We start from the raw sequence: 15,109 nt of genomic DNA on the forward strand, positions 1-15,109 counted from the left end.
AATGTAACATCTTTATAACTCCCCCGTCTTCTTTAGTTAGTCTCACCTTGGAGCCTGGAAGTCCTTCTCCTGATGGACCCCTCGGCCCTGTCACTCCAGGACCCCCATGATCACCCTGATGGATTCAACAAACTATTTTATTTTCTAAACCAGGTTATCATGACTTGGACACAATGCTATTACATTCCAGTAGAGGTGAGCAATATTGCATATATTCATGATTTTGCTGTTGATTTAAAATGACATCATGACAATTATATCTTTTTTTAATTTAGTTTAAAAGGTGTCTTGATTTTTATTTAAAGCACACTACCAGTCAAAATTAGGAATAATTTAGATTTTTTATGTTTTTGTCTCTTATGCTCATCAAGGCTGTATTTATTTGATCAAAATACTGTATAACCGTAATATTGTGGAATATTATTGTATATTTATAAGAATAAATACATACATATTTATTCCTGAGATGGTTAAGCTGAATTTTCAGCATCATTACTCCAGTGTTCAGTGTCACATGATCCTTCAGAAATCATTCTAATATGATGATTTGGTGCTCAGTTATCATCAATTATTAATTTTAATAATGGTTCTTATTATTAGCAATGTTGAAAACAGTATTTTTGCTGCTTCTATCCTCAGAAAAATTTAAAGTTTTCAACATTGATAATAATAAGAAATGTTTTTTGAGCATCAAATCCGATTTCTGAAGGATCATGTGACACTGAAGAATGGAGTAATGATGCTGAAAAATTAGCTTTGATCACAGGAATAAATTGATTTTTTTTTTTATTAAAAAAGAAAACAGTTATTTTAAATTACAGTAATATTTCACAATTTCAAAAATCTTGATTATTCCAAACCTTTGACTGGTAATGTATATTTTGAATTGTTTGGTTGAAAACGACTGCTGAAAAATATCAATGTATAATTATTTTATCTGTATTAAATGAACCTACTTTGGGTCCCTGAATACCTTCCCCTGGGGGTCCTTGTGGCCCTGGAAGACCTGGTCTTCCCATGTTACCCTGAAACAGCAATAAAGCAGAATCAATAAGGGCAGAACAGACAGCTTGTCTTCCTCAATCTCCACAGCAACACAGACAGACTCCCAATGCATGCTTGTTCAGGCCGTGCGGCATCACAGGTTCATTACTGTAGTCAGGGAGATTTATGGGAATGAATATCAATCTTACCGGCTGTCCCTGCAGTCCTTCACCAGGTGGTCCTGGCAAACCAGGCAAACCCCTGAACCCAACATCTCCCTGAAGAGAAAGTTTCACCAAAACCACCATTTAAATTAATTCCTACTATGCAGTACATTTTCATGTTCCCATCTTAATGTATTGAACTCAATATTTCTGTATTAATTGCCACACAATCATTAGTTTGCTTTCTTTTATCACAATAACACAATCAAGTCAATTGTGACTTTTAAATAATTTAACTACTTTTTATAAATTAGACATGGCAACAACAAAAAATCCCATTAACATCTACTATACTCAAGCCAATGATAAACTAGCATAATGTAAATATTGGCCTTTTTTTTAAATTATTGAAAGTGCTTCCTAATTTTTTTGTCCTTTCTCTAATATGAATATTTTTAAACAATTTTAATTTATTTTTTTGGAATATTAATTTAATTTATAATCAGTTTTTACTGGGCGTTTTCTGTCTTCTGTATCACATTGCATCATGATTTCTTTTTCAAACCCATAACTAGCAAACGCCACTTCTTTCATGACATCATCCTCCAGGAAGTGACATCATTAAGTGAAATCAACAAAACCAAATGTCAGTAAGTATTATCAATGGGTTATCAATGTATTCTGTGATGTGTTATGCTATAAACTCTAAAACATCCCATCATGATTGATACATTTATAGAAATGTCAGTTTTGATAATATCAGCATTTCAAAGGATGGTTAAAAAAAATACCAAAATTACCTTCAATCCCTCACTGACAAATTACTAACTTTAGCTCTTTCTTTCCATTCTTGTCATTTTGTAATTAATCAAGTCATAATTAATGAAGTTTGTCTGAACACACTTAAAGTCAGAAATGACCCTCATAGGTCATCATTAACACATGCTGTGCCAGGTTCAAGTGGTAACTTCACCTTTGGTCCAGGAACACCGATGCCCTCGGGGCCGGGCTCACCTGATGGGCCTGGAAAACCAGGCAGACCCTGTGGAAGGTAAACACACATGCTCATATACAAACCTTTGTAAGGGAACTATGATAAAAATGAGTGATGTATAAGCATTAGGTCACAAGATCTCGCGATATTAGAACGTGACGATATTTCTCGTCGAGGTGAAGTCTGTCTCGTGATATCAGTAATGAAGGAGTTGAGTTTGTGGCAAAACCTTTTACAGTGCTTGCATCGAAATTGAATTAAATGTTGTTTGGCCGATATTAAACAAGGATTTGATCATGCTGTGAAGTGTAACAAAAACAATCACCAGGGGCCTCATTTATAAAACTTTGCGTAGGATTTGCGTCAGAAGTGGCGTACGGATGAAACATAGGACGTGCGTACGCACAGAAATATTCGGATTTATAAAACCGTGCGCACGCACATCCTACGCAGTTTTCCCTTAATAAATCACTATCAATTCTAAATGTAGCGCAGCTTTTGCGGCTTCATGTCACGCCCATAGTTGCCCATAAATAGTCCGTGAAACTCCCACAAGTTAATATTCATCGATTGCGAAATCATGGCAAACACAGAGAGGAAAACCAAGAAACGTAACTTCACTCAATGTGAAGTAGAAATTATCGTTGGCGAGGTGGAAAAGAGGAGTAAAATGTTGTTATAAGGGCACAGTGTGGGCATTACTTCTTGCTGTCTGAAGATGCGTTCACTCCGAATCCTTCCATTTGCCACATCTTCTAAGAGCGCAAGATCAGCCATTGTGCGTCATTACGCATTGTGATGGCATCATGGCATTTTATTACCATCCATTTGATTGCATCTGACAAGCTACAGATGTGTTATGAGGATGAATTGCATAACATGCCAATATTATTGCAGAACATATTTCACTTTTCTTTTTGCAAATATGTGTTAATTTGCATTTCTGTTGTAATCTTCATTTGATTTTGTTTGTTTTACACTGCAGATCGATCAAACGGGTGTTCGTGAAGGCTGTTCATTGTAAGACTTGCTTTGTGAAGTCTTCGTGTTATTTATGAGAGGCAGTATTGCCATTTCTTTTACACACGTGTTTCTTCCATCTGCTGACGGTGTCGCCATTTCTCATTTCACCCGTTTTTGTGCGTACGCCTGGGTCAGAGTTTGCGTGAAGGACCGCACATTTTCCCTTCAAGTTTGCTTTTTATAAATACCAATTATTGCGTAGAGAGCGGCGTACGCCTTCTTTTGTGCGTACGCAACGTTTATAAATGAGGCCCCAGGTCATTGCACGCAATTGTTATACTATGCAAGTACATTATGTATTTTAACAGTGTTGTTCAATAAAACCATATGATTACTTGCTTTTGATACTTTATTGGAACCAATTGTTATTGCCTCATTGTTATTATATATGTATTTAAAATATGTTTTAAGGCTATTGTTTACTATTTTTATTACCACAAAAATATTATCCGATTACTCAATCCAAATAATCAACAGAATACTTGATTGTCGTTAGTGACAGCCCTAGATAAGTTAAAAGATTTCCAAATGCACCTGCTTTGTTTTGTATTTTGTGACTTTCAGTCACATATTTTGTCATTGAAGATTACTTAAAAATAGTGTTAAAATATTGTCTTCTCGTGAACTCAATATCGCCCCTAATGAGCGTGCAGTGATGCTTTAAATAAGCATGTAAACATTGCTTACCACTGGACCAGGGAATCCTTCACCTTTAGGCCCAAGTGGTCCGGGAGGGCCTGGGTTACCTCGATCACCCTAAATGTGATAAGGGAGGATAAATATATAAATGAATATGTATTTATCTATTAGAAGACTCTTATGTTCACCAAGATCAAAAATACTGTAATGTTGTGAAATATTATTACAATTTAAATTGATTATAACTGAGCAGCAAATCAGTCTATTAGGATGATTTCTGAAGGATCATGTGACGCTGGAGTAATGATGCTGAAAATGCAGCTTTGCATCACAGGAATAAATTACATTTTAAAATATTTTCAAAAACAGTGTATATTTCACAATATTACTGTTTTTACTGAATTTCTGGTCAAATAAATGCATTATTCCAAACTTTTCACTGGTTATATCTCATTCCTTTTGCTAATTTTCTTCACTGTTCTACAGATTAAAAAGTCGCACCTTTGGACCAGGCAAGCCGTAACCAGTCTCTCCAATCGGTCCGGGAGGACCCGTGGGACCCACATCACCCTGAAGGCACAAGGAGATGAGGTCATAGCATTACTTAACTCTCTTTTATTGCTAAGTTGGCAGTGATGAATGTGACATAGAAACGTTCTGATTCATTGTGCTGGCAGTGGGCCTGTAAGGAGGGGCTCAGTTGTAGTAGCTTGGCTTTGTTACCTTTGATCCTGCAATAGCTCGTCCAGGAAATCCCGGCATGCCCAGTCTTCCTGGTGTGCCTGGCTCTCCCTGAAAAGCAGTATAATGTTTCTATGATGTAACTGCATTACTTCTAAAACTGTTACTTCAAACAATGATTGGTTTTGTAAGCTTGGAGCTAAAAAAAATCATGCAGTTTTCCTCACATTTCATATTCATATTTAGTTCCTTTAGTATTCCCTATAGAGCACAATAATAAGGTTTTGGAAACAGAAGCCTCATTCTTTTTCTCCCTACACCCTACAAAAAACAACAACTTTTAAATATTTTACAATAAACGTATACTACCGTTCAAAAGAAATTACTTCCAGAACCAAAGTTGCACTCTATATTTGTTGTTGATATTCTCACCTTTGCTCCTGAAGGGCCACTTATGCCAGGAGAACCTGGCAACCCTCGAATGCCCCGTTGGCCCTGATCTCCCTATTAAGATTACAACATAGAACATCAATCAACACATACTGGTGGTTATAATGACATATGATACTTTTTTGACATCCACCAGATGACAATCACAAGACACTCATATAGAAAGAAACTCTGACACATATTGAATATTAAAAAGATGAATGAATAAAGTACCTTCTCTCCTTGAGTGCCAATTCCAGGAGCACCTTCAGGTCCCCTGAAACCTGATGCCCCAGGCTCACCCTGAGTGAAGTGAAACACAATGGAAGGAATATAGATCCAGATTTACTAAACAGGGCAAATTAGCATGAGAGCAATTCCCAAAAAGCGCTGATGGGATTGGAAAGTTCTGCACGTGATCTACTGACAAATAAAAGAACACAGATTCCGCTAGATAATTTCCATAATGACCATCGCAATCTACCAGTAGCAGTGCAAATTAGCGTCTGGCTTAAAGTCCCCCTGTTGTCAATAATTGTATCCCTTTTAACTCTTCTTTGATCACCAAAATGACACATTTAAAGTTTTTTTCCTGTGAAAAAATGTTCTTCATGCTTTAAAAATAGCTTGAATGTAACTCTACACCCTTGCTTCACTTAGTATACACGGAACCATGAATATGCTAATTAGCCCCGCCTCCACTCGCTCACACCAGCTCAGAGATCCACTCGGTCAACTTACTGAGGTAAACACAATGGTATCGCTCTTTACAACATCGGACACTTAACGTAATTAATATGATTAGCCTTTTGCTTGACTATTACTTGACTTACTCGAGGTTGCCAGTTAGGCCCCGTCCACACTACTGCGTTTTCGTTTAAAAACTGAGACCTTTTGCTACGTTTGCACCTCCCGTCCACACTAAAACGGCAAAAACGGAGAACCAAAACGGAGAAGTTTAGAAACGCTGCCGACCCGTTTTTCTTTTTGAATCTCCGGAGGGCGTTTTAGTCTGGACGGGTCAAAACGGAGGACTTTAGAAACGATGACGTAGTAGAGGCTCACGCTCGGCTCTATGATTGGGTGTCATCAGTCATGGCGTATATCTTTGCTAGCAGCTGTTGTGCAAGTAAATTCTGCCTTTTACAATGCTATAACTGCCTACATGCGCCGGAGGCAAGCTATTATTCGAGCGATCTGTGACAATTCCCGTGTGCAGCGGCGGTATCGACTGTACATGGACCGTCGGTTTGGGGTTAACCCGGGAAGAACCAGCGCATGGTGGGATAATTTTTTCAATGAAGTTGTGTTTACACCGGCACGCGCATGGCCAGTGTTGGTGAATGGTCACGTGATCTGCGTTTTCAGTCGTTTTAATGTGGACGGAGATCAATTGTAATATGCAGCTAAAACGCTGGTGTGGACGGAGATCGTATTCGTTTTAATTCTCCGTTTCTAAATTAAAACGCAGTAGTGTGGACGGGGCCTTAGGCTGCAGGATCCAGCAGGAATGTAGGCTATTACAAGGAGCTTCCAATGGCAAGTGACGAGTCCTACACAGAAAGTTTTTTTTTCGGACTTTGTCACGACGTATTTCGGATTCATAACGAGGTCTTTTAGGTTTCGTAACGTTAGACATTTTTTGTCACGTTTGTAGCTGCAGCTGTGGTAACTAGAGCAGAGCTGGCAACCCGGATGCCGAAACATTACTGACTTCGTGATTGGTAGATACGTGGAGGGTGGAGCTTCAGGCCAAAACACAGCATGACAACATCAACATCAGCTGAGGGCTGCAACTTCACTTTTAAATGACAATATCCTGGCCGGACTACTCTTGTCAGTGATATAAGTATTTGAAATGAACATGGTTTCTTAATGTCTAGTGACATATCAGGGCCATTTTATGATTAATTGAAATACATTTCTTACATACGGTTCCTTTAAAACATATTAAAAACACCACATAGACATATAAACAACATTAAAAACTTGATTTTCACCACAGGGCGACTTTAAGACATGCTTTTTTTGGGCCGTAAATAATGGTGCAAACACCAGTGAATTGACGAGCGCAAACCTTAGTAAATCACCTTGCATGATTTATTTAAATACTCTCCTCCCATAAATGTTGCATCTGAAAGGGAAACTCCTACAAATGCATATGCAATAAGGAATATGCAAAAAATAACCCTGTCCATGCCTTTTCAGTGCTAATTTTGTTTTTAGTAAATCCTGACAGTCGTTTTTTTACACCAAAAGAGGGTTTGCGCTGGTGCAAGATGCTAGTAAATCTGGCCCATAATGTCTTCCCCATTAGGTTTTGTAATGCATTTAATATCCGGTTCACTAATTCATTAACTTATTTGCTCCGAGACAAATCTAATATCCAAGAGAAAATTTGATTTTAGATGACCTCAGAGCAGTCCAGACATCAGAAAGTTGAGTTACCTTTTGTCCTGGAGCACCGTCCTCCCCGGGAAGTCCAGGTACCCCGGCCAGGCCAGATGAACCAGGCTCACCCTGAAGAAATAATATCAGTACTTAGTAAGGATGTGCCAGAAACCAAATACTATGTTCGGAAAGGAAATGATGCACACTACGGAGCCCCTAAAGGGACATGAGACATGAGATGGCAAGAAAACATATATTTCAATGCTTTTGCATTCTCACAATTATATAGTTGGGTAATTATATTGTATATAATGTGCGAACATCATGGAGATTCTATCAATATGCAGGTTTTGAAATCACTTTTGAATGGATTATCACCTAAATTCTTCATCATGGTCTTAAATTGGCTTCCATCCTGAATGGCCCATTCCTTTGTTGAGCTTATTAAGAATACAAACCTTTGGTCCGGATTCGCCCTGCCCTCTCTCTCCTGGCGCCCCCATCTCTCCTGGTAAACCTTGTTCTCCCTTGAAAAATAGAAAATATAGTCAACAGATTAAGCCAAGAACAAATTGAACACTTCCTTTTACAGTTTGCCATGAATTACGTTATTCTCTTCAATCTTTAGCAGTACCAACCTTGGGACCAGGGAGGCCCTCTCCTGGTGTTCCTCTTCCTCCCGGAGGCCCTCTCGGACCCTCAACACCCTGATATTGAGAAATATTACATTAGAAAACCTAACATTTAAGATCGCTAATAATAATTGTGCTAGAAATAATAATTTCCTTTATTTCGGGGGTGGAGATATATATATATATATATGGTTAAATATACAGTAGTGGCCAAAAGTGATGCCTGGAGGGGATCATTGTTTTTAATGACTCTACACATCACAATTTGAGGAAAATATTATTGGCAAAAAAGGTTAACCACAGCTACAGGTTTTATTTTACTATGCCAAAAAAAAAAAAAAAAAAAAAAAGCATAGAAAAACAAAAACTTTTTTCCTCACAGGAAAAAGCATACCTTGACTACCACATAATCAGTTATTAATATTTAGTTGGTTCTCTCTTGTTTGATGTCTGCACAATTTGCCATGATTCACTGATTCATTTTCACAAATCAAACAATTGACTCCTAAAAATACAAAAAATATTGATCAAATTTGTAATAATATTTGAATAAAGGTTGAAGATGTACATTTTCCTAGGCCGGATATCACTTTTGGCCACTACTATTATTATTATTTAATGCATTATGCATTCCTTGATTAACTGAAATTAGTGTTAATTAGTGAATTACTTTCAAATACATCAAAATGGCACACTGAGTTTAGGCTTGTATGTTTAACCTTTTAAATAACAAAATAATAGACCAGGAGCGCCCAATCCTGCTCCAAGAGAATAGACTATAGTCTGTTATGACAAGGTGCAGTTTAACTGATAAGGACAACATTATATGTTATAGAATAATTAATGTCAATTCATGTACATTTTCTTATTTCATTGAACCCTATAAAAGTCAAGGAAGGACGCATTATATCACCTTTTCACCCTGAATACCAAGGCCTGTGAGTCCAAGTGGTCCTGGCAAACCTGGAGGCCCCAGCTCACCCTGAGGACACAGAGAGGATGGACGGCACTAAATAAAACAGCTCTAAAAATGAACTTATGTGAATAATAACCTGTATATTCTGAGCATTGACTGGTGTTTCATAATACTCAGTAGGTGAGCAGGACTCATTTTTTCCCACAGTAATTTGAGCTGTACCCTCCTATCTGCCCTTTCTCGCCCTCTATCACTGTCCAATCAGTCCCCAGCATTTAAGTGGGAATGTATGGCCACTTTACAAACTTCATTAAGCCTTTTGTGTGAGACAGATGGTGTGGTTGTGTGAAGCCCATTCATGGGCTGATATATTTACAGCCCACCTTATCGCCTTTGATTCCCGGGCCCGGCTGTCCTCTTGGTCCCTTCGGCCCCTCCAGACCCCGGTCCCCCTGTCAAACAAAAGAGCAGTGTCAGACCAGTGTCTCTGAAATGCCAACCTCCCATTCAGATGCATTTACTGCACTGCTCGTATTGCTTCTTTGTCAATAGAAAAACGTTCACTCTAAGATTTACGACTGATAATAATACAGTAAATGAGGGAAATTGTTGCTCTTTCAAAGTGGCTCAATTTGTCTGATGGTTGGTTGAACTAATAAGGATTAAATTATATATTATATATTAGAGCTGATCCAGGATTTGTTGATCTTGGTATAGCTTTCCTGTAGCTCAAACAGTAGATTGTTGGCGCTTGCAACGCCAAGGTCATGGGTTCGGTTCCCTGGGAAAGCAAGAACTGATAAGAATGTAGATGTGTACTTGAAATGCAATGTAAGTCGCTTTGGATAAAAGCGTCTGCCAAATGCATTAATGTAAATGTAATATAATAAACACTGCTCAATAGTAATCAAAATAAAACCTTCACCACTGATGAATTCCAGTATTATTTAGATATAATATTGTAGTATTTGTTAATATTTTAAATGAGCTTTTATTTTATTTGTAAAAATTCATTTTAATATCTTTAAGTATTTTAATAATTTAATTTAAGTTTTTATTTATTTGTTTTATTTATTTATTTGTTATTGGCTTTTATCATTTTTATTACTTTTTAAAAATTATTTATATTTAGCTTTTATTTATTTTTTTATTTTTTTATAATTTTAGTAATCTTTAATAATCTTATTTAAACTTATTTTTTTTTAGTTAGCTGCTATGCCAACATTTCAAATTTTTGTTTAAGCTTTTTTAAGTTTACGCTTTTCTTATAACATTTATAATTTATTTGATTTCAGCTATATTTAAATTTCAGCTTAATTGACATTTTAGCTATATTTAAATCGTTGCTCATGGCTGTGAGCTGTGTGAGGTAAACTAAAGCCTATTGGCTATTTAAAGAAATTGACAAGCCATTTAATATGTCCCACCCCAACTTCCTGTTTTAGTAGGAAATACATCAACACAGGAAGCCGCCGAAGTTTCCACCAAATCTCCAACGTTTCTCCTCCTTTCCTCCATATCACTTTAAAATATAGCATTCTGTGCAGAACTGGAGCAGACTGTGTGTTCCTTCGCCCCAATGGAAAGCGAAACGTTGTCATGGTCTGAATCGTTCCCTATCCCCTATATAGTGCACTATGTGTCATTCACCATGTAGAAAATAGTAAATGTGTGAACAAGTGACCGATTTCAGCCGCAGCTTCAGCGTCTATTTATAATGTACGGCGGCGGGAGGCTTTAGATTCTATAGAGCATTTGATTGGACAGAAAATCTGATGGAAGCTGAAGTGCAGAGTGATGATGTCATCAAAATCATTGATCCATATTGGTGGAAGTGAGAGACTGTAAGTTTTGAATGCTTATTTCTTCTAAATGCAAATGTTGTCATTGTTTTGGAGCACACTAGCTTATAGATAACAGCAAGGCTAACATATTCATACTAAAAGGCAAAAAACTTCCATTTTGATTTCATGGGGACTTTAATAATGAACTTAAGAAGCAAAAATGGTCTTAGATCTGGTAAGTTACGCTCATTCCTGTGAATCAGTTCAAACTGTATGAATGAATCGGTTCAAAACTGAATTTGTTTGCATCATCTTGATATATTGCATACTGAATATCATCATAAAGTAATGATATAATTTAGTTTAGCTACTGTATGCAGGTTTTCAAAGCGCTGAGGTTCAGAAATACAGTAGGTCTCAAGTTTCTCTGCTATATTTTTCAATTATGGTTACATTTTATATGCAGTTCTGGCTTTGATGTAGATCTCGTTAGATGCTAACATTAGATAGATTACAAAGAGGTTTAATAGAGTTCAAGGAAATGGATCCAATAAATTCTGCCTCGTGTCCTCCGGCTGGTAATGCTCAGCTAATTTACCTGTGAACATACAGTAATTAATAGCTTTGGGTTTTGAGATGATGATTTACCAGGGGACTCTGAGCCTCTAATGAGGTATATATAAAAAATAAAAAAAATGACAGTCTTGAATTTGTTTACTTAGATCTTCTCAGATTGCCTTTGGCTGCTACAAATCTGCAGCTAGATTAAAGAGCAGAGAGTGACATTAGTGAGAACATGGTCTGTTTTTGGGCTAACCTTACCTTTGGACCGGGAAAACCCTCTCCTTGTGGTCCTTTCTCACCTTGAACCCCCTGTGGCCCTTGAGGCCCCTGATTTGATGAAGAAATGTGAAGAAAAATGTCATATAGCACGAACATGCAAGAACATAATCTAATCACAATTATAATAAGCCTAAGTAAAGAATTGATTCTTGTATCTTATAGTGGTTTTTGCATGCTGAGTTGCAGGTGTGCTGCATTTTCTGTGCTGATTTTGTGGGGAAAATCTGTTAATCATGTTAAATAAATGTGTTAAATGGAGCTACATTCGTATTAAATTAGCCAAAATATTTAATAATTTAGCATGCAAGGGACAGGGGCATGTGTAGATCTTTGTGCATGATGTGCATTTAGATCCTGTACCAAACCTTCAGCGTGGGCTGATTAATAAACTGAATATTTGTGACCTTCTGCTTGTATACTTACAGGCAGACCTGGCTCGCCGATGCCTGGTGGACCCGGAGGACCTGATCTCCCCTGAAATCCCATATCTCCCTGCAGACGGATCAGAGTGAACAATTCAGGAGAAAGAGTAAGAAATATAAAATATGACTGCATATATGAGAATCACCACAACCATTACTATCTATGTCAAGATAAAAAATATGGATATGAATTGTCCGAATTTTTTTTAGGAATAAGGAACCTTTAGACAAAACCTTATAATATTTGATAGACCAGTATTTTATGGCTCATATAATATGATATAGTGAGAATATGGAGCTATTTGTGTTATTTCGTCTGTAACCATAGGTAATATGTTGATACTGAATTGATGGTTATTGGAAACCAAATCCACCCTCTCTTTTATTTAAATTTTTTCTTTTTCTTTTTTGTTGTTGTTGAAAAAACTGTTTTATTCAGAAATCCAAACTGAGAAAAAAATATGCAATTTGGTCCAGTTGTTGTTTTGACCAAAAATGAAGATGAAATTCTGATTCTGGTAGCAGACTAGTTACATAAAATGCATATAAATATCTTTATCACCCAATAATATGTCTTAGGCTAATATTTAAATTCTTAGTTTTATGATCAAAACTCTGTAGCTTTCATTTTTAGGGGCAAAACATATAATGCAGTGCAAAACAATTATGATTCAAAGGCCTCATGGATCATATTTGATACTCACATTTTAACATGTTTTAAAAAAAAAAATGCTGTATGCAGTAAATACTCATCTTGAAATATTTCTAACAATATAAAAGCTATTCTTACGTTTACTTTTTTTTAAATGTGACCCTGGACCACAAATCCAGTCACATGGGTCAATTTTTTTAATTTTCTTTTTATATATCATCTGAAAGCTGAACAAATAAGCTTTCCATTGATGTATGGTTTGTTAGGATTGGACAATATTTGGTCGAGATACGACTATTTGAAAATCTGGAATCTGAGGGTGCAAAAAAATCGAAACATTGAGAAAATCTCCTTTAAAGTTGTCCATTTATGTTCACGATTGTGCTGCATTCACTCACAAAAATAAATGTTTTATATATTTACGGTAGGAAATTTACTAAATATCTTCATGGAACATGATCTTTACTTAATATCCTAATGATTTTTGGCATAAAAGAAAAATCGATAATTTTGATGTATTTTGGCAATTGCCACAAATATACCCGGGCGACATGTGACTGGTTTTATGGTCCAGGGTCACAAATAAGACATGAAGGGGGACATTTTTACAATTATACTAAAAGATCTTTTACTTGCTACTAAACTATCAATCAGACGACAAAAGGCATGTAGTAGACTGTGTGCAACAGGCTTTTCAGTAAAGTTCTGATCATTATAATTGTAATATGATAATATGATACATAGGGTTAAATTAAAGTCCCAGTTTAGATGGCTCATTAACCATGAAAAAAAAAAAAAAAAAAAAAAAAAAAAAAAACATCCAGCCTGATATTGTTTGCTTGTCTAAACTGGTATTATTGTGGTTTATCCAACACTATCTCACGACCAATTCGTACGAATGATAAAAAGATGGCTAAATCGTACGAATTCGTACGACCTCACTCGTACGAATTTGTACGATTTGTCTAAACCCACGTGATGGGTAGGTTTAGGGGCGGGGTCAGGGATAGGTCATTCGTATGAATTCATACGAGTGAGGTCGTATGCGTTTCCCAAAGCCAAATATGGTCTCCAGTTCTGTCATTACCAACACAATTCAACAGAACTTGCAACCATAGTTGGCTAATGATGCTTTTAGGAAAAGTGAACTGAAAAGCGACCCAAACTTTTCAAGGCTGAGAGACCAGTAAATCAGTTTGTTTTTACAGCTTTAAAGTCTGATTGTTTGTGGTGATTTTGGAGAATTTAAGTGTATTTAAATATAAAAAATATATGCGGCTGACCTTTGTTCCAGGAAGTCCAACTCCAATGTCGCCCTGTATTCCAGGTGGGCCAGCAGGGCCACGCTCACCCTGTGATTAATTACAAACAAAAGCAACAAATATCTAAGTCATTATATCACATTCATTATTATGTATGAAAAAAAAAAATTAATTGTGTAAAATCTATATCCAAAAAAGACATAAGAGTTTCTTAGGAGAACCTTTATCATGTATTTAGTATTATATAAATTCAGGTTTAAGTTTAAATTCAAGTTGTCATCAGAGAAACATTGAAGGAATGTTCTGTGTTCAGTGTATGGACAGTATCCGTGTCATGCTGTTGATTATCACGGAAAATAATTTAAACTCGTCCCTCAGTTTTTACAAACATAACTTAAAATGGTGCTGACAGAAATCCACTTACAATGGATCCACTTCCATTGAAAGCACATGACTGTCAACAAGATGAATTTATTTTCTGTGTAAATCGACAGCAGGCCACAGATTCTGTCAGAGCTTAAGTTAAATTGAACCAAGAACATTCCTTTTACATAACCTTCAGTCTGAACGCTATATGATGTACATGAAAATGATGATAGTCAAACTCATACTAATACTACCACAAAAAAAGTATTATATATATATATAATACTTTTCATTGTATATATGAAGAGTTCAGATGCAAAAGCCTCTAAGTGCCATCTGAAATGTTCTTCTAAAATTAGCATTTTCATCAAGCTCTTATATTTAAGGTCAGTAATTTCACTTTAATGACAATTAATTGGTAATTTTCATTGCCATTAAAGTTAAATAACTGAACATAAATATACAAGCTTGATAAAAAATGATCATTCTAGAAGAAAATTTCAGATGGCACTTAGAGGCTTTTGCATCTAAAGTCTTCATATATATATATATATATACACACACACACACACATATATGTACACGTCACCTATATCACCTCAAACCTCAAAAATACAAAAAAACCTAATAATTATTATAAAGAGGGATTAGAGTCTGAACCAGAAATGTTAGATTAGATTTTTTACTATTCCTATCCATATTTAAGGTATTGTTCAATCTGTTTGTGCATTATCGGCTTATTTTAAGTATCATTTTCAAATAGAACCATATAGTTGCTGTCAAAAAAAGTAAAATCCAATCTAAACAAATAGTTAAATGATCTGCTCATGGATTTACAGTGTTCGCTGTGCTGCATTTCTACATGCTGGAAATGCTCTTTGTTCACGTCATCTGCGTGTCTGTGCATGAAGAGAACACATTTGCACA

The 15,109-nt window shown here is 36.2% G+C and overlaps 1 protein-coding gene across 1 annotated transcript in view; it reads right to left on the minus strand.

The window, feature by feature from the left end:
• The window catches only part of col28a2a (collagen, type XXVIII, alpha 2a), a 39,878-nt gene that overhangs the window by 9,907 nt on the left and 14,862 nt on the right, over positions 1–15,109 (minus strand). Inside the window, exons 12-28 of the mRNA XM_082174618.1 lie at positions 13,838–13,906; positions 11,904–11,972; positions 11,460–11,528; positions 9,237–9,305; positions 8,851–8,919; positions 7,944–8,012; positions 7,764–7,832; positions 7,363–7,434; positions 5,149–5,217; positions 4,918–4,989; positions 4,528–4,596; positions 4,306–4,374; positions 3,853–3,921; positions 2,122–2,190; positions 1,194–1,262; positions 957–1,025; positions 47–115 (exon numbers count right to left, since the gene is read on the minus strand). Of these exons, the coding sequence (XP_082030744.1) occupies positions 47–115; positions 957–1,025; positions 1,194–1,262; positions 2,122–2,190; positions 3,853–3,921; positions 4,306–4,374; positions 4,528–4,596; positions 4,918–4,989; positions 5,149–5,217; positions 7,363–7,434; positions 7,764–7,832; positions 7,944–8,012; positions 8,851–8,919; positions 9,237–9,305; positions 11,460–11,528; positions 11,904–11,972; positions 13,838–13,906 (1,179 nt within the window). The remainder of the gene's footprint in view (positions 1–46; positions 116–956; positions 1,026–1,193; positions 1,263–2,121; positions 2,191–3,852; positions 3,922–4,305; positions 4,375–4,527; positions 4,597–4,917; positions 4,990–5,148; positions 5,218–7,362; positions 7,435–7,763; positions 7,833–7,943; positions 8,013–8,850; positions 8,920–9,236; positions 9,306–11,459; positions 11,529–11,903; positions 11,973–13,837; positions 13,907–15,109) is intronic.

This window comes from Leuciscus leuciscus (genome assembly GCF_965113295.1).
Source record: "Leuciscus leuciscus genome assembly, chromosome: 7".
NCBI lineage: Eukaryota > Metazoa > Chordata > Actinopteri > Cypriniformes > Leuciscidae > Leuciscus > Leuciscus leuciscus.